Source organism: Oxyura jamaicensis, chromosome 20, assembly GCF_011077185.1.
Source record: "Oxyura jamaicensis isolate SHBP4307 breed ruddy duck chromosome 20, BPBGC_Ojam_1.0, whole genome shotgun sequence".
In the NCBI taxonomy this organism is placed as follows: domain Eukaryota; kingdom Metazoa; phylum Chordata; class Aves; order Anseriformes; family Anatidae; genus Oxyura; species Oxyura jamaicensis.
This window is the reverse complement of record NC_048912.1, coordinates 288,843-311,183: the sequence shown is the minus strand read 5'-3', so window position 1 is coordinate 311,183 and position 22,341 is coordinate 288,843. Positions and strand designations below refer to the sequence as shown.

General features: G+C 55.7%; 1 protein-coding gene across 13 annotated transcripts in view; it reads right to left on the bottom strand.

Moving 5' to 3' along the window:
- The window catches only part of EPB41L1 (erythrocyte membrane protein band 4.1 like 1), a 72,139-nt gene that overhangs the window by 28,250 nt on the left and 21,548 nt on the right, over window positions 1-22,341 (bottom strand). For 12 of the 13 annotated variants that reach the window (XM_035344233.1, XM_035344238.1, XM_035344240.1 and 9 more), the window contains exons 2-12: window positions 9,749-9,941; window positions 8,566-8,730; window positions 5,450-5,554; window positions 5,325-5,367; window positions 4,193-4,268; window positions 3,633-3,851; window positions 3,439-3,526; window positions 2,266-2,418; window positions 1,386-1,483; window positions 672-847; window positions 52-200 (exon numbers count right to left, since the gene is read on the bottom strand). In XM_035344233.1, coding sequence (XP_035200124.1) covers window positions 52-200; window positions 672-847; window positions 1,386-1,483; window positions 2,266-2,418; window positions 3,439-3,526; window positions 3,633-3,851; window positions 4,193-4,268; window positions 5,325-5,367; window positions 5,450-5,554; window positions 8,566-8,730; window positions 9,749-9,916 — 1,440 coding nt within the window. In that variant the 5' untranslated portion in view covers window positions 9,917-9,941. Of the gene's footprint in view, window positions 1-51; window positions 201-671; window positions 848-1,385; window positions 1,484-2,265; window positions 2,419-3,438; window positions 3,527-3,632; window positions 3,852-4,192; window positions 4,269-5,324; window positions 5,368-5,449; window positions 5,555-8,565; window positions 8,731-9,748; window positions 9,942-16,747; window positions 16,875-22,341 lie in introns of those variants that run through there. The other variant, XM_035344234.1, reaches the window with a different exon arrangement.

Below are 22,341 nucleotides of genomic sequence, written 5' to 3'. Positions count from 1 at the left end.
CGGGCCAGCCCACCCATCTAACTCATGGTCCTCTGCCCACGAGGTCTGTACCTTCAGCTCCTTGATCTTTGTTGGGGTAGTCACCTCCTCGTCCTCTGTCTCAGACCGTCTCCCACTGCCAAATTCACCATCCTCATCCTGCTTCTCACCCTCTGCTCCAGCATCATGGTTCTCACTGACGGAGGCTGGGCGTGAGAACTCTGTGTGTGCAGGGAGAACCCAGGTCACATGCAGCAAGCATTTTTTCCCAGCCCTACATGCCCCAGCCCTCCACCCCAGTCTGGCTAGGAGATGGTGGCTGTGGAGCCCCAAGACCGTCTGAAACAAGAAAGATGTGTCCTAGGGCTTCTTGGTGGTGCTGATGACCCGAAGTTCAGCCCACTTCTCCCTCTCTGCACCAACCTGGCCTCCACATCTGCTTTGTGCACAAGGAGCTGAGGACAGCCCCATCCTCAGGCTGCCCAGACCCCAGCCCTGGCTCAGCAGAGCCAGCTGTGCCTGAGGCCCTGCTGCTCACATGTTTTGAGCCACCACTTGGTGTGGGGACAGGCCAGGGGCATCTAGTCAGGGACAGCCTCCAGAAGTGACCCTGGCTGCACCCCTCTGAACAGTGGCCTCCTTGCTCCCGCCAGCGGACCAATCTCCCTCCCCCTCCCCAATTTGGGGCATACCTCCATCAAGGCTGCGAGACATGGTGTACCGTTTGCTGGAGGAGCGCTCAAAGAAGGGGGCTGGGCGGTCAATGAGGGCGCTGGCCTGCCGTGTCTGTGCCTGCGTCCGCCCACTGTAGCGAAACTTGGAGCCCATCACCAGGAAGCCCTTCGGGGGTGGCTCTGGGGACACCAGCCTGGGGATAGGAAGGGTGGGGTCGCATCGGTGAGTTCCAGCCATGCCCCCCAGCACTGCCCCCCAACACCAGTGTGCAAAGCAGAGCTGAGACCATGGTGAAGGAGAGGGGCCAGCCACAGTGCAGGGCTAAAGGAGTGATGGGGGGAATTTAGGGCCATAAGATGAGCACTGAACCAGCAAGTGGTCCTGGGCAGCAGTAGCACAGGGTAGCCAACAGAACAGAGATGGCTCCACACATGAGGAGGACAAACCAGAGCCTCCACGCCTGGGGCACAGCAGGTCTGTGGCTGACAGAGGGGCAGAGCTGTTCCCTCCCTGTGCATGAAAGGCAGAGTGGCCAGCCAGACCCAGGGGGCTAAAAGGCAGGGGACAGCCCACGCACACAGAGTGGGAGGATAGCCAGATCCTGCCTGGAAAGGGAGGAAACACTGGCAGCTGGGGACACTGCAGGAGCTCCCCTTCCCCACACAAATATGCTGGAATGGGCCAGAGGCAGGAACATTCCTGCCTCAGAGGCCTGGAGAAGGGCTCCTCACCTGAAGAAGGTGTGATGCTCTATGCAGACCTTCCAGAGACGCTTGGCAGAGCGGTGGTTGGGCAGCTTGAAGCCAATGGTGCTCTCAAACTGCTCGTACTTGGGGGAGATAGAGATATGCTGTTACAGGCAGATCCTGCTCTAGAGGATACAGTGGGATGGGACCTGCCTTGCCAAGGCCCTCAGGTTGCCTTGGCAGGAGCCATGACACAAAAACATTTTCAAAACAATGCTGGAAAGTTCCATGCCCAGCCCCACTGGGTGGTAGGATCATACTGCCTAGATTTTTGGCCTAAGCACTTTCCTCAACTGTAAATGGATTTTCAGTGTTAGAAAAACACCCTCAAGAAACATAAAACTTTTATGTCTTGTTTTGGCTAGAGAGAGTCTCTCTCTCCATCTCAGATGCACTGTCCACTGGGAAATGTGTGGGTGGAAATGCATTTTCCCATCAGTGTAAGTAAAAGTAAAGAGAGTGAAAGTAAAGTCAGAAAACAATGATAGAAAACAAAGGAAAAGCCTCTTGGCCCCCCCCCCCCCCTTTTTTTTTTTAAAGTATGGAAGACAAACATCAAAAACGGTCCTGAAATTCCCTTCCTGGGACACCTTCTTTTACCAGCAGGGTCACAGTGTCTGGCTTATGGGAAAAGGAGTGTGGGGTGCCCTGAGCCTGCAGAACTGCTGTGGCCAAAGACTTGTCAGTGAGAAAATGAGAGTGCAAACAAGAAAGCACTTGCTGAAAGCCTCCATTCACCACAGGAGCTTTCCTCTCTTGGCCAGCTGAGGCCATTAGCTTTGGACTCCTGGGGCAGAAGATGAGGCTAGGAAAGGACCACCCTGCACACCTCCACTTTAGGCTGCGCTGGGCCCATTGCACTCACCTCACCAGGGCGGATTTTGATGTAGAAGTTGCTCCTCTTGTAGGAAATTTTAAGGATCTTGGGCCAGGCAAAACGGTTGATCCTCAGCCGGTCCCTGTAGATGAGGAGGCCGTTGGCACAGACGCCCAGCATGATGTCGATGCCCTCTGAGTCCTGGAGGAAGCAAGAGGGACAGGAGGAGATGGTTCAGCAGCCCAGTAATGACCAGTCCATTCCGGAGTGCCATGCTCCCTCCTGCCTAGCACTCTGCTAAGTGGGACCAGCTGGCAGAGGTCACAGAATCACAGGATGGTTGAGGTTGGAAGGGACCATGTGTTTCAATCCCCCTGCTCAGGGAAGGCCACCCAGAGCTAGTAATACAGAACCATGTCCAGATGGACTTTAAATACCTCCAAGGAGGGAGATTCCACATCTTCTCTGGGCAACCTGTGACAGTGCTTGGTCACCCATATAGTAAATAAGTGTTTCCTGATGTTTGGAGGTAACCTCCTGTGTTTTAGTTTGTGCCTATTGCCTTTGGTCCTGTCCCTAAGCATCACTGAAAACAGCCTGGCTCTGTCCTGTCTGCACCCTCCCTTCAGGTATTTATAAACATTGATGCCTTCTCTTCTTCGGGCTGAACAGTCCCAGCTCCCTCAGCCTTGCCTCATATGGGAGGTGCGACAGTCTCTTCATCATCTTGGGGATCCCAGAACTGGACATAGGGCTCCAGGTGTGACCTCATCAGTGCTGAGCAGAGGGGAAGAACCACCTCCCTTGACCTGCTGGTAATGCTCTGCCTAATGCAGCCCAGAATACTATTGGCATACTCTGCTGCAAGAGCACGATGTTGATCAATGTTCAACTTGCTGTCCCCCAGGACCCTCAGGGTCTTCCCTGCCCAGCTGCTTTCCAGCCAGGTGCCCCTAGCATGTCCTGGGGCCTGGGCTCGTTCCTCCCCAGGGACACGACTTGGCACTTCCCCTTGCTAAAATAACAGTTCCAACCCTGTTCAGCTCTTGCGCTCAACAGGCACCCAAAGCAGCTTGCACATTTAAACTCTCTCTCTCTCATTGCTGCACCAACTGCAGGAAACAGGAGCTGGAGCTACTGTAAGCCCCAACGTGCCAGAGGTGTGCTGGCATCAGGGCAGAATAAGGCTTGGCGTTGGCCATCACTCCCACAGCCCAGTACCTTGGCATGGTGCAGGTCCACCCCATACATGGAAAGCTTCTTTGCATTCTCCAGGAAGTGGATTTCCGCTTCCCCAGGAGTCATGCCCCTGCAGAGAGACAGAGACGGAGACACATGGCCAGACGCCCCACAGGGCACAGGCCAGCTCCCCAGTGCCTTCCCTCACCAACAGCCTGTCCCCTGCCGCAGCTCACCGGTAGGTCTTGTGCAGTTCCATGATGCGCTCTTCCAGCTCCCGTGTCTGGTTGGGGGCGAAGCGAAGCTCACTGACATAGTTGCCCACATGCTCCTCGGCATCGTAGTCGCCCAGTTCAGCCTGCACGGCATATGAGCCCAGCAGGGCGTGTGTGACAAAGGAGCAGGGGAGGCGCCCCGTGATGATGTCCGCACGCAGCTGCAAGCACAAGTAGTATCTGCAGAAGGGGACAGAGGGTAAGAGCAGGGCAGAGGTATATGAACTGGAAGCAGGCTGGGGCTCCCTGTGGAGGCTCTGCATGTAAAGAACACCCACTCTGTACCACTCTCTGTGGGACTGCCAAGTCCTATAGATGCTTTCCCAGCCCCATTCTGTGTGACTTAGATGCCACTCACAGAGGAAAGACAGCAAGCCTCTGACAACTCCCCTGGCTACCCCTGCTGCTGTCCTGACTGAGTGCTGCCCCTCCTCATGCTTCCCACCTGGCCCTTTGGAAGCTGTTCCAGCAGTTGTGCCCAAGGGCACACCACATCGTAGGCTCCTAAGGGCAGTCCTCACCTTGTGATGTCCTCCGTGAGCTGGGCAGGGTCAGGAGGGTAAAACTTCACAGTGAAGGCGAAGTTCCAGAGTCCACCTAGCAAAGGGAGGGAGGAGTAAGGGCAGGGGCTACACTGGCTGCCTGCAGGAATCTCCCTCACTCCTGCACATGGAGTGAACACAGCATCCAGGCATTTATTAAAGGGTCCCAGGACTCCACCCAAGCCTGGCACAGGGTCAGGAAGCTCCAAAGGCTACGATGAGGCAGATGAACCCCTGAGAGGTTGTGCAGCTCCCAGCTGCTCTAGCCACTCAGCTGTCAGGACAACAGTGCAATTTGGGTAAATGTCCCCAAACAGCTGGGAAGAGAAAAGCATCACATCTTGGGACCCATTAGCTCAGCTCACTCCATGCAGATACTAACACTGCCACAGCAAAAGCCTCACATGTCCCAGTGAGGTGACATCATAGGCAACAGCCCTTCTGCCACTCCAGTGCATGGTGCAGCAAGGCAACATCTTGGACAAAGGCACTCCTGCATTCCAGTACCCATTCCAGTAAGCTCACCCCACCTCCACCCATCCCCATCCTCCCTGCTCTGGGCAAGAGGAGATGGCACCCAGGGCGGGGACCAGGTCTCAGATGCTCTCCAGAGGCACAGACGGGGTCTGTGATACCCACACCTGTCACGAACAGGAGAGGAGGTGGGCAGGGCTAACAGGCACCTGAATAAGCTGGGCTGTTCCTGGCCTTGACCATGCCTCAGTGCTTGAGTTTGTTGGAGTGCCCCATCAGCTGATTTAACTTACCTGACAGAAAAGGACAATTATTTTCTGCCACACTACTAAAATGAGCTGATGGAGGGCACAACAAGGACTGAGCAGCCAGGGACAGTGCACTAGGGAGGGGGCAATGAGCAGGGAGGCTCCCTGCCACAGCAGCTGAACCTGCACAAGGCCTGATTTCCAGCCACTACCTTCCAGGTTTCTCATGTGCGACTCCGTGGAACACCAGACCCCCAGCCACATCCCTGCCCTGTCCTGTGATCAGCTGGGGACCTGGAACCCACCAAGTGCACAAAGTTACAAGTGGCTGGGGCCGAGCTGTCTGGGAGCCCAGCACTGGGGAGGAACGGCCCTCTCCAACCACTTACTGCGGATCTGCTTCTTGATCTCTTTGGAGGGGTCCAGCCAGTTCTGAAAGGAGGAGATAACATGTCAGGGGGCTGGGGACCCTGTTCAGCAGCGGGGTGGCTGTAGAGGGGTCCCCCATGCTCACCTTCTGGCTGTCGGAGTCACAGAAGGTGAGGCCAAAGTAATCCTTCTCCAGGAGGTTAAGGTGCTCACACACCATGTCAAAGAGGACCTGGCCTCGGGCATGCTTCTGCAGGAGATACAGAGAGGCTCATGGTGAACCAGCTCCCTTGTGTCACCAGAGAGCCAGCAGGCGAAGGCAGCGCCCACCAGACACAAGACACCTCCATCCCCACCTGCATCGGTATTGGCTGGGAGCAGCCCCAGGATCAGGGCAGCCCTGCCCCCCCCAGGCCACCACACAAAACTGCTGGGAGCTGCCTTTGAGAGCAGCCCCCTTGTCTGGCAGTGCTTGGCCTGGGCCCACAGACCCCATCGGGGTGCCACGTGCTCCCCGGGCCGCACAGCCCACGGTGCAGCCTGTGGCAGGTCCCACAGGCTCAGGGACACCCGGCAGCCACCTGGCTCATCCCCCATCACACCAGGAGACAGTGGTGCCAAACCAGAGCAGGGTGCAGCCAGACCAGACACCTCTGCTGAAGAGCTGGGATAAACATGTCCCAGACCTCGTGGTGGATGCTGCTGCCTGTAGGCCAAGCTCCTTCCCAACGCCCTCCCCACAGCACAGCAGGATGGAAGAGAAGCACAAAGAGCCTAAGACACATGCTGTGATGGAAGGTGCCCTCATTACTGGTCCTTTGAACTCCCTTGTGTATTTTCTCTTCACTACTGGAGGCAGTGAGGCCCATGATTGCTCACTGAGAGGCTCACGTGTTTCTCACACATTTACAGACTTCTGTGACCAGGAGCTCCTGATTTACCTACCCTCTCTGAGGTACCCATTTCTATGAGTACCTCTACCAAGCGCTACAGCACTGGAGCCACTCTCACAGAAACCAGCACAACTACAATATCTCACTGCTGCCAGACCCCAGCCCTGAGCTCCTCCTGACATCCAAATCTCCTCCAGACCCCATCAGTTCCTGACATACCCTTTCTGTATCCTTCCCTTCCAGCTAACCTAGATTTCCACAGCAGGGGTTCAGCACACAGCACACTGAGGGGTATAACACCAAATGGTTTGATCTCACTTTTTGATTTTTACAGAATTAAGAATTAACATCCTCTGTGTGCAGACAAGGCAAAACTATTTCCATGGGGCCCAGAAGAGAGAAAGAAGAAATTCAGCACAAGCCTTTCTGCGCTAAACAATTCCTCCTCCTCTCCCCTATACCCCAAATTACATATTTAGAGAGCAGGAGCTCTGTGTTTGCTGAGTCAACCCTGTCCTCTGCACTGCAACAACAGAGAACTTGACCTCATTGTGAATAAAGCCCTGCATGCCCCAGCTCACTGCCAACACCAAGCACTGGGAACAGAACCAGACTAGAAACAAAGCCTAGGGGGGGGCTGGGACTGTAATGCTCTGCTTTTCCTAAGCTTGTTGAGAATCATTGTTCTGCTAACAAAGCAGCCAGCCATTGTACATCCCAGATTTGTGTTTGCATGCAGGTTTTGCTTGGCAAATGAGAATGGGGATCTGGGGAAGGATGATACCACCACATGCTGCTTCAGGGCTGACCGAAGTCACTCCTTTGCCCCATGAGCCCAATGCAGTCACAGGAGCACTCGGCTCTGGTTACATTGTTGGGAGAGACTTTCATCTTCATGACAATCCATCTTTCCACAGCCACTAAAGCTCTCTGTGACAGACTTTACCACTAAAGTGACAGTAAGGGCTGCTGGAGCCCAGAGATCAAAGGCACCACTGCTGGTGCTGGAACCCAGAGGCCAGACCTCCCCCGCCAGCTGCCTTGGGGCATTCACTATTCCTGTGCAGCCACAGAGAGCAGGAGCGTTCCTTATGTTCATTAATCCTGTGCAGCAGAGACCTCGTGGAACCAGGACCTGCATACAGATGCAGGTCTGCTGTGCACAGTCTGAGCTGTTGCCACCCTGCTGAAAACAAAAACCCCTCCACCCACTTACCAGCAGCAAAGGTCTCCCTGACAAAGGCTCCAGGATCTCTGCTTCTGAACAGTCTCAACTTCTGCATTTTTAAGTAAAGTTTCTCAGAAATGTCCCTCTGACCAGGAAAATGCTGCAGGTCAGAGACGTGCTGCCTCCTCGAATGCAGGCAGGAGACAGAAGCAAGTGCAGGAATTGTACATGCCTGGCTCACAACCCTTCTCCGAGCTGCCTCTTCCCCACAGTGGGTTCACAGAGCCCACACCCCAGCCCAAACTCTGGGCTTGATTTAATTCTAGGTGTCTCCTAACCTTGTGCTGACAAGGTGGCCGCTGGCAGGCGCCAGTCCCTTCTGTTCCTTCCTGCAACAACAGCCACTACCAGGGAAGCATACGCTGCCCACACTCGCATTGCACGCTTGTGACACTGCACAAATAGCGAGCAGCCCACACACCCACAGCAAGGTGCCCAGGCCCGCTGCTCTGCCAACGCACATGAGGGTGCATCGACAAGGACATGCATGTGTATCACCTTTACTTACACACATGCACTGCTGCCAGGCTTCAGCACACGTCCCATATGGTCCCTAGCCTGCCAGTTTTATGGGGAAGGACACAAGGGATGAAAACAGGGAGAATGGGGTGAGGTGCAGTTTGTAATGCTGCCAAAACCCATGTGGGTCTGTCTGCACACATGCAAACCCATCTCGGGGAGCCATGTGTATCTGCACATGTTGGCCTCTTTGCACAAACACATGCACACACATCCTCTGCCTTGGCACGTGGGACAGCAAACACGCTGTGCTCCTGAGGTGTCAACAGAAATGCTGGCATACATATGTGTCATGCACATATTTTCATGCAGAGCTTTATCTCCATCTATTAAGCTTCTGCTTTCTACACTCTGTTTTCCATAGTGAGTAGCTAACAAATTTGGACTCTCTAAGCTGAAATTTCCTGCTATGGTCTATCTTTCCAGACTTTTTGTTTGTTTTGAAATTCCAACTTAAACGGTCGTTTCTACGGATCATTTTGTCTGTATGAGAAGTACTCCAAAGCTGTCCTTGGAACAGCCCTGACATCAAGGACTTGCTGGAGGCCAGCTGTAGGCTGTGCAGGGTTCCTAGGCTGAGATGTGTCCCCTGCTCAGCTCCGGTGCACTCCTCTGACTCACCTCCACTTCGCACTCATACTCAGAGGCATCAAGCAGGGTCACTCTGCAGAGGGCACTCTTGATTTTCTTGTTAATTTTCTGTGGTGACTTCTGGGTCTTGCTGGGCGTTGTTTTATCAGAGAGCCCATCAGTCTCACTGTAGTCCTTTTCCTCCAAGTCTGTGCCCTGGAGGGTGAGATATGCACAGTTACTTGGCACTGCTGCCAGGATGGGAGCCCTCGCAAGGCCAGCAGAGGAGGCCAGCGCTGCCTCTGCCCCTTAGCAATGCAGGATCCCACAGCTAGGTGCTCACCCCGAACCCTCACCCCCCACTATTGCCACAGTCACAGTTGGAAGAGTGACCCTGCAAAAAGAATGCCTGTGGGCCTGGTGTTGGTTCAACAGCTGAGACCTCCCTATCTGGCTGACTCCTAGCAGGGCTGAGGCAGCTCCGTGGCTGCTGGAAGCACTGGCAGCAGCATGAAGCTGAGGCTCCCCTGCCTGGTGGCAGCTCTTGAGGGTATCACAGTTGCTCCCAGCCCTGCTGGGGCAGTTCAGCTGCTGGGACGCTTGGCCACCTGCTTCCTTCTCCTGCCCAGGATCTGCATGAAGCAGCAGTGCCATTTCTAGCCACTATCAGCACCTTGGACCTTCTTTTTTTTTTTTTTTTTTTTTTTTTTTTTTTTTTTTCCCTGTGCATAGGCACTACTGCTCTGCACAGGCTGGTGCAGGCAGCCATGAGGCAGCCAGCAGAGCCCATGCACTGCACCAGGCGTGCAGGGCTTCCACACATACATGCCCAGGCTGCCCCGGCTGCCTTGCTCAGGAAGGGAACCGCAGTGCAGAGCTTGGGAAAAGTGGCTGTGCCAAACCCACGCTCAGCAGGCAGGGCCTCTGCCCTGTGCCAGGGGGCACACCTGATCCCCAGGGAAGTCAAGAGGCTGCAAAGCCACAGCACAGCTAATGGCCCTGCAGAAAGCAGTGCTTACATAGGGTCTGTCACAGAGCAGCTGGGGCCACCTCCTCTCTGCGGCAGCAAGCTTGGGGGCTGGACGAGCTGAGTGCCAGGCTCTGCCCTGCTCCGAAGTATGGGTCTCATGCCAGGAGCTGCTGGCAATGACTGAAGGCCTGATGGTCATCCAGACCCACAGTCTTTCCCTTGCTGTGCCACCTGGGCCACAGCTCCTGTCCCTTGCCTACTCACCAGCTCCATGTTTCGGGCGTCAGGCTGTGCCCCAGGCTTCTCGTTGGCCTCAGCTTCCCGGCTGGCAGCCACAGCAGTGGGACCGTGGGTGGCCACCTCCAGCTGCTGCTGTGGGGCCTCCTCCTGCGCGTTCTTCACCTCCGAATCGGGACCTGTCTCTGTTGTCATGGCTGCTCGTCACCCTGACCTGGAACTGAGACAGAGAGACAGAAAGCGTCACACCAGCAACCCTGCTCCCTGCACCCATGTGGACCTTAAGTCCCTAGCATTGAGATGCCCTAACACAGACTGCTATGTGCATTCCGCCCTGCCAGCCATGGATGAGAAAGTGTTCAGCCTCCAACCCTGCAGCAGCCTGAGGCTGAGGCATGGAGAGGGATGGCAGCACCTCAACCCAATGGCAGCTGAAGCCTGCTGGGGAGCTGTGTGCAGCAGGGCAGGCAGGGTGCATGGGGGCAGGCAGGACACCAGGTTCCCTCCCTAGCACTGTACTCACAGAGCTGGAGCTGTATCCCAGCTCTAGGGCCTTTGGTAACTGCAGCAGAATTTATGTATATATATCTCCTACATAAATATGGATAAATATTTATACACAGAATATATATATATATATATATAAAACCAATGAAAGATTTTATTCTGGGAAGAAAAAAATCAGGCTTTGAGTCAGGTTAAAATGCTGCATTAACACAGGAATTTGCAAGCAAAGACAACTCTACATAGTGCATCTAGGATGGCTGTTTTCTCCCCTCTGTATTCCCACTAGCCCAGCATACTGACTGTGGGAACCCAGTAAGGCTGAACCCTGCACAGTAGGCGGGACAAAACCTGCCTCCAGCTCCAGCTGTCCATCCTGTACAAGATGCAAAAACAAAACTAGGGCCAGGAACACAGGGGAAGGCAACTTCAGTGCTTACTGTCCCTCACTGGGGTGCTGAGTAACATATTTTGAAATGGTGCCCTTTACCTTGTCCTTTATGCACATTATGCTTGCAGCACACTATCTCCTTCCCCAAAAAAGTTGTACTAAATGCAGGAAAGCACAAACAATAGAGTATACCTGCTGGCGTGGGCAACTCTAGCCAGGCCTCACTGTTCAGAGTATGAAGTGGAGAAACCAAGGCACAGAGTCCCGCTTTTGGCTTCTGCCAATGCCTCTAACAAGCCCTCACCAGGGCAGTACAAGGCACAGTGGCAGTAGATGAGGCAGCCCCTATGCTCACTTCTTGCACGGGCAGTCTGAGCACATGGCTTGAGGCTGCAGGGCAGGTGTGGGCAGCCATGGGGTTGGTGGGGGCTCCTGGGGATGGCCCCCGCTCCCACAGGACATCGAGCACGCTTTGTACCCATCACCCTTCTGCCACTTGGGCTGCTCATACCCTAGCAGTGCTTGCCTGTGCTAATGCAGAGATGAGCTCGCAGCATGGCTTCAAGCCTGCCCAGGGGCTAGAGAATTTGCTTGGTGACATTGCATCCCACCACTGTCACCTCCTGTCAGTTCTGACTACCCAAATGTTCTAGCAGATATGAGAGCAAGAGCCAAGGTCAGGACCACCACCTATGACAGTAGGAAAAAGACTGCTGCATCTGCCTGGGTCGGAGTTCCCTTTCCTCATGGCAGCCCATAGCCAGGACAGCACTGACACAGCACCGGCGTTTTGCCCTGTGCGGGCGCAGCGTCAGGGCTGCCTCCAGCCCCCACCGCCAGGAGGCTGGGGGTGGGCAAGTGGTGGGGAGGGGATGTGGCCAGGGCAGCTGGCTGGGACCCACCAAAGGCATGTTCCACAACGTGTGGTAACAGGCTCAGCAACAAGAGCTGGGGAAAGGGGAGGAGAAGGGGGGAGCTCTCCTTACGAAAGCGTCTGTCCTCCCGAGCCACTGCTGCTACGTGTGCTGAGGCCCTGTTTCCCAAGGCGTGGCTGCACATCACTTGCTGATGGGAAGTAGAGGATGATTGTTTTATCTCTTTGCTTCTGTGTGGCCTTTACTGCTTTTTATTCTTTTCCTTTTAACTATGCCTATCTCAACCCCTGAGCCTTTTTTTTTCCCCCATCATATTTTCTCCCCCGTTCCTTTGATGAGGGGGAATGGGAGCATGGCATGGTAGAGTTCAGCTAGCCATCAGCAAGAAACCCCCAAGCATCTCACATTGCATCTTTCGGGTGCCCTCAGCAGAGAGGGGAGTTGTGAAATGTCATCCAGAAGTACTGCTTACACCTGGCTTGTGGTAGGGGAGAGGCAGAAAAGAAGCATGCCTGCCCAGCCAGCAGCTGTGGCAGCCCAGCCCCAATGGCATGTGGCACAGCTGGCAATGCCTGAGGTCACCACAGAGTGACTCAGTTTACACCAAAAGAGCTGGAATTTCTCCCTTGCCCCTGTCCCAAGAGGCACGGAGTGCCCAGCCCCATGTGTACATGGCCAGGGAGAGCCAGGACGGACCTGCCTCTGTCTCCTGAGAAACACCCGCTCGCCTGACAACCCCAAGTGCTCAGCCAAGGGCATGAGAATATTCTGAAGGACAGCACTGGTTTATTTTTTCCATGGAGGAAATGGGATGGAGGGCTGCTGCTTTTCAACTTCAGATAAAAGTTACACGCTCCCACTTCAAATGGGTGCATGAAACACTTCAAAATGCTTCTTGATGTGTGATTTTTTAAATTAACGTGGAATCTCTAAATAGCAATAGTCACTTTGGGCCACCCTAAATTTTTCACTTAAAGTTTCTGAAGTTTCTTACAAATGAAGTATGTGTCCCCACTTCAACATGTCAATCCCCATGGAAACACCTCCGCTATGACTGGATTGGTTTCACCCAAAGGTGGCAGGCTGGGGCTTCTTTGCCACTCTCATTGCACACCTGCATAAGTGCATGCAGTACTCACCTGGAGAAGGAGCTCCAGGGGCCCCGTGCTTTGGGCTATAAGGTACGGGGACCTGCTGCAGCAGGAGAGAGCACAATGCAGAAGCTTCAGGGTGGCTGAGCCAACGTGTAATGTTGCCAGAAGCACTGAGCTCTAAGGAAGGGGACTAATGTGGCCCCAGATACATTTAACCTCCTCACTCACATCCTACCCTATGTTCTCCTGCCCTCTGCCACCCCCCTTAGCCCCCTCTCACCAGTCGCAGCACAGCTCACTCCCACGGGCCGTTCCCCCTCCTGGATTTAGGTGCCACCTGGCTCCTTGGCAGCACCAGCACCTGCATCCCTGGGACACAGCAGGAAGCTAAGGCTTAGCATGGGTGCAGAGCAATCCAAGCACCAATACCCAGCAGGGACATGGCAAGGGCCTATCAAGCCCATCCCTGTGAGCGCCCAGGAGGCCACGTGGGGCCCCTCAGTGCTCTCATGTCAAGGCTCAGAACCAGCTGCACACTGCAGAAGCTGTGGGCTCACTGCATCAGCTGCAGCTCAGTGCTGCTAGGGAGTAAAAGGCTGAGCTGTCGCTTGGAAGGGCATCACGGCTGGCAAGTTCATAACTCATAGCTCATAACTAATGAGCTTTCTGGAGCTTTTCTTGGGCAGCACCAGCACCAGCCAGTGCCCAAGTTGAGACACAGTCTCCTCCACAGCCCAAGCTGTGTGCCCTGTTTCACCAGCCCAGCTGAACACATCCCCAGGGTCACCCCAAGGCAAAAGGGGCACGGGGAATGCAGAAGCAGGGGCCAGGGATGGTCAGGGCTGGCTGGGCACTGGGAGTCAGCCTCAGCCTGGCTCCTTCCTGTGCAGAACGCTGACACCCTCCAGCACCCCCAGCACTCCATCAAACAGCTGGAGGCCCAGCCACAGGAGAAGGCTTCCAAGGAAGGCAGGAACACCAGTGCACTGACTGTCCCCACAGTACTCAGGGACACAGACTGGCTTCCCACCACAGCATCATGTCTCCCAGCCATCCTCCATGCAGACGAACATGGCCCACGCTCCCAGCTCATTGTTAACAAGCAGTTCCAGCCCCTTCTTCCCCCCAGGGAGCCTAGTCAGCTCATTTTCCCCAAGGATTTTGCTGCATCACTCAAGAGCTCCAAAACCAGAGGATGTTTATTACCAGAGCATCTCTGTGACTTAAGCAGGAATGATCTGAGCTTCAAAGATGGAAAACACACTTCCAGACAGCAAGAAGCTGGTTGTGCATTGCTTGCCGTCTAACACTGCTTTTCAGATGCAAAATTCAGCTTCTGCCACCTCCCCTTGCAGAAAAAAAGTTCAGCATCTCTGCACAGGAAACCCCTGATGTGGAGAGCCATGGGTGTAATATGAAAAGGACATAAACCACCCTTTTGGCAGCTTGCTACAACCTAACATACATTTGGCACCACAAACTGACAGGAGAGGTTTAGAGCACAAGTGCAGCTAAACTGTCTGAGACCAGTGGAAATGCTGTCCCAAACCGTTCAATTTTTTTCTAAACATTGCCTACAGCAGGAGCAGGACAGGATCCAAACCTCCAGGGTAAGCAGCCTGCCCATCCTGTCCTGTCGCTGTCCCTGGCTCCCAGTGTCACTCCTCGTGCATCCCCCTGGAGCAAAGCCATGCCCAGCACAGACCCTCTGGTGTGTGGGATGAGCCACCAGTGCCAGAGGCTGCCACCCTGCACCTCCTCAGCACTCCTGTCCCACCACCTGGCAGCGTCACAATTTCCATTTCAAAGTCAATCTGCACAGGCAAGATTAACTCCACTATTCCCCTTCCAGTTCTGCTGACAAAACCACAGCACCCCTGGAGCCAGCTGCAAGCAGGTTCTGACTTCACAAGGCCACTGCTGCACTGCTGGGACCGAGGCCAGAGCATTACTAGGGCCGGTGGCATGCCATGGTGCAGGCTGGCACTCAGTGGTGACTTTGCCAGTGGCTTCCACCAAGCTCTGCTGATGCTGAGCACTGCTGGGACTGCAGATCCCACTCCAGTGCAGGGACGTGTTGCCCCAGAGCACCAGTCCCTGCACTCTGCCTGCACCCTCAACCCAGCACCTCACCCCTGCCCTTCTCACACAGACCAGCTGTTGTTTACTCCCAGCACCCCCCTTTGCTCTGTCCCAACCCGTCGCAGGCTCTGCCCACCTTGCTCCAGACACCCCTGCTGCCCCCCTGCTCCCCAGCTCTTGTGCCAAGGCCAGCAGCAGTCAAGGCAGGATGGGCAGGAGGGGATGGGTACCATCCTCCCAGCCCCTTCCTCTGCCCACCCTCCCAACCCCATGGCTGGCAGCAGGGACATGGAGCTTGCTGGAAGACTCCTCCGCACTTGCAGGCCACAGGACTGCATGCCACACACAGCTGGTTTCCCCAAACCCGATTTTTGGAAACAGTTGGCTCACTAACACTGAAACTTGATACAAAATCAGCTGGAGGATATTCACAGCATGGCGAACTTGAGGTCACACAGCTGGAGCTGGTCAGAGCTCCAAGCTGCAGAGACAGGCACACCAGAATGGCAAAAAAGCCTTAATGGGATCACAGGTGGACCTGCCTGCAATGCCTATGATCTCCCATAATCTCCTCCTCTTCTCTTTTTCTTGGTGTTTTCCTCCTCACCCCCCTTCAAGCTGGTGTGTGGATTCATGGATTTCCCAGAAGCTCTGCCCCCACAATTTCCCAGCACATCACAGCTTGAGCCTCCGCAGCACTTCCCTCCCAGAGCTTCCGCCTTCCCTGCTGCCTCCAAACAAACAGGGTTTTGCCTGATCCTGCTTTTCGCTTCCACCTTCCCATTCACTCTGTTCTGCTGGGTTAGCTTTAGAGGCTGAGCATCCCTCTTTGCTCCTGGGCTTAGCCATCCTCTCCTTTCCCTTCCTTGAGGATGCTGCCTATGCAGAAGCTGGGGGTGGAGATTTCTGTTTCTGAAGCATCACAGATGTATTCCTGCAAAGCCCCCTGTGCAGGACGGAATGCCTGCACACACTTCCCAAACCTCAGAGTAACCAGGGTGCTCAGAGCTGGACAACAACCGGGTGGTGCCCTTCTCCCTCACCACTGCATACAGCAGCTACCAAGGGCCTCACAAGGCTGCTCCGGGCAGCAAAACCTGCTGCCATGCCGCAGGACAGACCCTGGCCCCAGGACAGACCCTGGCCCCAGGCCTGCTGGAGATGGGGTGCTCCCAGCAAAACAGCACCAGTGTGGGGAGCACCACAAGGGAGGTGGCAGCCTTGCGACTCCACATGTGGGGACCCAGCTACCTCACCGACCTCTCAGACACAGGCAGCAGCTTTCCAGAGCTGACTCCAGCCCTCAGAGGAGCTGAGGAGCTTGCCAGGCCCGCAACAGCCATGCAGGTATACTGGCAGGCCTCAGGTGTGGTAAGGAGTATAGGCAGTGCCTTCCAGTCATCCTGGAAAAATCAGAGAGGAGCCCAAGGGAACGTGTGCCCAGCCATCCCAGCAGGGAGGCTGGGTATCCTCCAGGGACAGGTAAAAGCAGGAGGAGGACACAGATCCCCCAGAGCCCTGGCACTACACAGCACCCAAGTCCAGCACCTGGCACCAAGCTGTCACCCAGCCTGGTCCTGGAGGCAGCTGGGAGGCTCGCAAACGCCAGACCGGCTCCACCTGTGCATGGCTAGCCCCCTGCACTGTGGGAGCAGCCCAGAGCACCGTGTTTGCAGGCAGAGAGCCCTCTCACATACAGTTCTGCCACAGGCCTTGCAACAAGGCCAAAAATTCCTACCAGCTGCCCTGGTGACAGAAGCGTGAGGAGGTCAGGAACATGGGGTGCTCCCAGCTCCTGAAGAGCGAACACCACTCCTCCTGCAGGGCTGGAAGGGACAGAGACCTGCATGGCCACACCCTGATCCCCAGCTGGAAAATTGCCCGCCCCCTCTCCCCCTGCCCAGTCTCTAGGGCCCACAGCGCACCCAGACTGCTACTCTGCTGGGCAGGCGTTACTGCTGAAAGCCCAGGTGCTGCAGCTGCCTGCAGGGAAGCAGCCAGGTCCAGACGGCCCTGGGCAGCCTGCAGCACCACAGAGCATCCTGCACAGCTGCCTTCTGCATAGCGGGGCAGGTCCTACCTTGGTGCAAGCTCCCAGTCCCCATGCTGCCAGAACAGCTCCTCTCCGCCGGGCTGATGCCGTGCATAAGGGAGTGCTTTCTGCAGAGCAGGCGCTTCCTCAACTCCAACACCCCCGCGCATTGATTGATGTGTACTGCAGCCGCAGCAGAGCTGGGAACTGGGCTGCCTTTGGCCCTGCCAGCCGGGGATCTCCCTGCTCCCTCCCCGCCCCCCCCGCAGTGCTCAGGCTCCCCCAGGCTGGGCTCCCACATCACCAGGAGCTCTGCACCTGCACTGCAGCCCTCAGCACAGCACAGACCCCGTACGGAAGATTATGCCAGCCCTGTCTGCCTCCCTCCTAGTGCTCAGCCTCTCTCACCTGCAAATATCTGACTCATCCCAGGCCAAGCACAGGAGGACAGGCTGCAATCATTCCAGCATCCTTCCCATACACACACCAGCCAGGAAGGAGCTCCGCCACTCAGCTCCTATGCAGGGTTTTCATCAAGGAGCTGGGCCTGCTGTACAGTTTCATTCTGAGTCACTGTGGCACTTCTGGGCATCATCCAGGTCTCTTAGGTTGCAGGGCAGAAAATACCATGCTACCTCTGAAATGTGATATCCAAGTACCCCACATCAGCAGTCAGATCAAAGATGTACTGACAGCAAAAGCTGAACAGAAGCTTTTTCATCAGCCCTGTCCACACCAAAGAGCTTAGAGTGACATCCAGCATATCTCTGCTTATGGGACATGTGGCTCCTTGTCCCACTCTGCCTCCCCAGGGAGGAAAAACACCACACTACTGGAGCCAGTTACTGCACCACATGTGTATTGCACCCCCATGGCACCCAAGAGCACAGAGTGCCTGAGTATCCATTAAAGCATAGCGCAAACATCACTGCAGCAGAGGATGGATACTGCTTTCAGTGAGCAGCAGGAAACCCTAAAGCACAAGCGGGCGCATGGCAGAGCTGCTGTGGGACAGCCCAGGTAGCGCCCAGCACCCCTGACCTGAGCAGCCCATGGGGGGGATGGCAACATGGGGGCTGCGCTTGCCCCTGCCCTTGTGCCACACTCACTCTTGCAGGGAAGCAGTAGCTGCGGGGCCATGCTGCAGCAGGCTGGGGGCTCACGGAGAGCACCCAATAGTTCAGAGAGGGGCAGCTTTCAGTGCCAGGCCTCTGGCTGCTCTCATGTAGCAAAAAGTGGTATAATAAGCAGGTGGTATAACTGCTCAGCAGGAGGACCAGGGAGGACACGACTGCAGAATCGCAGCCCATGGACCCAGCACCCCCCAAACAACGCAGCACTCTGCTCCTGCCTTGCCATGAACCATGGCCACACAGCAGCACCCAGTAGACAGGTCCCACACCAGAGGTGATCACCTCTCAGCCGTAGCTCCTCAAAGCTTGGCCTTTTTGCTCCTGTTTCTGGCAGCCGGGGTTGTCCAGCCAACTGGGGCAGGCAGGCAGTCTGACAGCAGGGGCTGGGCAATGCTTGCCAGGCACCAACAGCAGCACCCAAGCAGCCTTGGAAGAGCAGTGCTCAGGGAGCAGCCACCAGTTTGTACAAATGCCGACGAAAACTTCAGAGCACTCCAGGCCATCAGGAGCCCGACGAGAAGAACAAGGCAGATAAAGTCTGGAGATATGCCAGCAGACCCCAGGCAGGCCTCAGCTCTCAGGGGTGGGCACCTACCCACAGTCTGGCCAGCTAGAGCCTGACTGCACCAAAGGCAGAAGCAGAAAACCCTGCTCAGCCCTGTCTGCCAGCAGCCAGTAGGGCAAGCTCCCCAGAGTGCCCACTGTGTGAAACTCACAGTTCTCCACCATCAGGACCTCGTGCTCCTTCCCCAGGAGCATTCACCTTAGGGGGAAACAAAAGGGCAGGAACCAGGCTGCAGCCCTGAGGGTAAGCCAGTTGGATGCTGGCAGCATATCAGAGAAACAGGCTTTAACACGAAGATTTCCCCACCATCACCAGCATGGGTGGTTGCTTGAAGACTTTTGATGGTAAGAAGAGTGTGACCAGATAGTTCTGGGGCGTTGAAGAGACTCAGATGACACTGCCTGTCAGCAGTACATCCTCAGCCAGCACCATCCTGTTTGTACCAAAACTGTAAGGCCCTGATGCACACGTTGACATCTGTGCCACACAGAGCACATAACACAAACACCTTTTACACCTTCTGAGAAGACTAGCAGGAGGGGAGCTCATTTTTGCTGTGAACTCTCCTGGTAATGAAATTTGCCTTTGATCCCTGACCAGGACCACAGTGCAGCCCTGCAGCCCCAGCAGCCCCAGGTGATCCCCACACAGGTTTCCCCAGCCCTGCTCCCCAGACAGATGCTGCCTCCCTGCAGCAGGGTGCAGGGGGACACCAGGCCCTCCCGTGCAGCGCTGCAATGTGTCCCGCCAGCAGCTGCTCTGCTCCCTCACGCCACTCAAAGGCATCATTCCTCCCAGCTGGTGCACGTGCTGCTGGCTTGTGACAATTTGGGCCTCATACGGGGTCTCCTCCACCCTGTAAACAGCATGGAACAGCACAGACAGCAGGGACTTTCTGCCTGGAGCAGGTCACAGAGCCCAGGGAACTTGGTAAGCAGGGCAGGGGGACCTTGCCCCACTGAGACACAGAAGCCCGCAATGCAAAAGGACCACAGACATCATGCACAAGTGTGAGCATCTCAAACAGAACTGCATGACCTGCTGTATAAGGATGGACATCGTACAGGGTGCACACACTGTCTAGGTACGGATCCTGCAAAATACAGTGGAACTTCAGTGCCCTGGAGGTGGCAAGAGCGTGGTTACAGCTGGGGACACATTGGAGAAAGGCTCGGGCTGCTCCCCAACCAGCAAGAGGTAGCAGGACAGACCAAGGTCAAAGCCTTCATCCCACAGTTCTCTGAACAGTAAGCCCCTCATGCTCAGTATGTTTTGACCCTAATTTGGATATTTGAACCCTTAATTAACTCTCTGACCCCAGGAGAGCAGACATGGACAAGCCAGGCCCACAGCTCCCAGTGGGTCACACCAGATGAGCTTTTTCCTTGTGCCCTTTGTAAATGTGGGAACACTTCAGACTCAAAGCCCTGTGGACAGCCCTCTGCACAGTCCAGCACGGCTCCTGAGGGCTGACGTGGCTTTTCCCCAGCAGCATTGGACCCCTGCCCCTGCTAGGAGCCCTCCTTTCCTCCCAGCACAGCAGATCGGCTGGCAGACACCTCTCCCACCCTGGTGTCACTCATCTCTAAGCACCCACAGCTGTGAAAACACCAGAACCACTGCAGCACCTGGCCACAGCTCACAGGACCAGGTGGTGAGACATGGTGCTGTTCCACAGAAATCCCTGCCCACTGCCACGGGGCTAGCGCCACCTCGCAGTATCCAAACAAGGGGAAAACATGCAGGGCACAGAGGATTTGAGCTCCTTGAGGCTCAGAGCCCAAATCCTCTCCCACAGCATGCTGCAGCCACAGAGACCCACCAGCTGTGAAGCAACCACAGACAGAGAATCGAAGAGCAGAAAGCAGAGGGAGAGGTCAGGCCAGGGCTAAGAGGAGACTAACAGACAGGAGGAAGAAGCAGAAAGGGAGAGATGGAGCAGACAGAGAGAGACCCTGAGACCATAACCATGGCTCAGATTGGACTTGACACATGATGGGAAGGACCTAATTTATCATGTCATGTACACCCCAGCACAACAACAGCTCAGCCAAACTCCTCAGCCCTTAGCAGCATGGCCCACAGCAGGAGGGATGCAGCAGCAGCACTGCCACCTAACACCGTGCCACTGCCCCATGCCCGCTCACCCCAGGGCAGCTAGTGGGCCTTCAGCAGGCCTGGCAATAACCACAGGACACCCCCATCATCTGATCAGCCCTTAAGCACATGAAACGCTCCTGCACCAGCTCTTCAGGAAAGTCTGTAGAAAACAGAATAAATGATCTTAACTCGGTCCCTGGCAAGAAGCAATGCGCCCAGCCAGAGGCAGGAAGGCACTCAAGCCCCTGGTCTGCCAGGCTAAGAAGGACCCGCAGCACCCACACCTCCGGCCCAGAAATACCAATGGGGATGGGGACACAGGATAGGAGCAGGCACCAGCCAGCTGCCCCCCATCACCCCCATGGCAGGTATCTGCATCGGGCTGGACATGTAGACCAGTATTAAGGCACACCAAACTTCACAGAAGAAGCACATGGATCTCAAACGCCTTCACTGGTGGGGAGCACCCAGGGAAGGGTCAGCTGGCTGCAGCCTGAGGCTTTGCAGAATGTAAAGCCCCCAGTGGCCTGCCTTCAGGGAAACAGTTTTTTCTCACTCCAAAACCCGCAGGCAACTTGGCCCATGGGAATCACAAGGCACCCGAGACCTGACCAGCAGCGGAACTCTGCTGGGCAACTGCCCCCCACAGCATGAGTCTGCACTGCCTCCTGGCTGGGGGATTCAGGCTGCATCACGCCAGGCTGCCAGCACCCAGAAGCACCCAGCCCTTCACAGGGTCCCCTGCCACCCCCAGCCCCCATGCTGGCGTGGCATGGCGTGCCCACAGCACTCTGCCAAGCTCCTCACAGGCCCATATGCCTGAGGATGTGTGGGGTGCCAGAGAGAGTGGGGCTGGGGGGAGCCTGGCTGCATCCCAGCCCCTGGCTGTGTGCAACTTGCAACCAAGGGGAAGGCAGAGGTGACCACAGCAGTGCTGGAGCTTGGCTTTCCCCAAGCTCAACACCGTGCACCTTGAAGGGAACAAGGAGACACAGCCCTGGTGGCAAGGCATGGGCAGCTCCAGGAGTAGGGAGACAGCAGAACAGAAGGTGGGAGCAGCAGCAACCCTCCTACTGCACGAGCAGCTGCGCCAGCAGACAGATGGACACAGGTTTTACACCTTTCAGTCTCAAACATCTAAACATCTGCATGAAATCCCAGGTCAGTGAGGGCAGAGGAGATCTGGAGTAGAAACGAGACACCAAAATAGCAATTGAGAACAGGCAGAGTGGGCTGGAGGCCATGCTGGGCAGTGGGAGCAGGACAGGGCTCAATTGCAAGACCCAGCATATGTGGGCCACAGCGGGACAGCGTGGAGCCCCCACCTAAGGTGGCTGCATGCTGCCAGAACAGCAAGAGTGACTTTTACAAAAACCTGGTAGAAAAGAAAGCTGCCACACTCTCCGTGGCAACACATTTCGACACATCAGCACCACTACGGAGCCAGTCCCGACAGTCACTGCACACCAGCTGCCAGGACTATTAGCTCAGTTTTGTCTTGGACTGTCTTTGTTTTTGGAAAGCCATCTGTTTAACCACCCCCCAAAAAAAAGAGTCAGGTGCAATGCAGCCTTCATCACTGCATTCAGAGGCAAGGGACATTTGTTGCAGTACCACCACAGGGGCCATCCTCAGTGGTTAGAAGAGGTGAATGGAGCCCTGACACCTTATTCAACTTCTTGCAAGCAACTGCAACAATCCCAAATACAGACAAAGGGATGTTCCCTGGATGACAATCCCCACCAAGCCCCACTTGTCCCTGCAAGGACACTGGGCAGCCCCAGCCTTCCAGGGATGCCTGGAGGCCCCCGCTGCACACCCAGTGGCGCTTCAGCTCATGCACT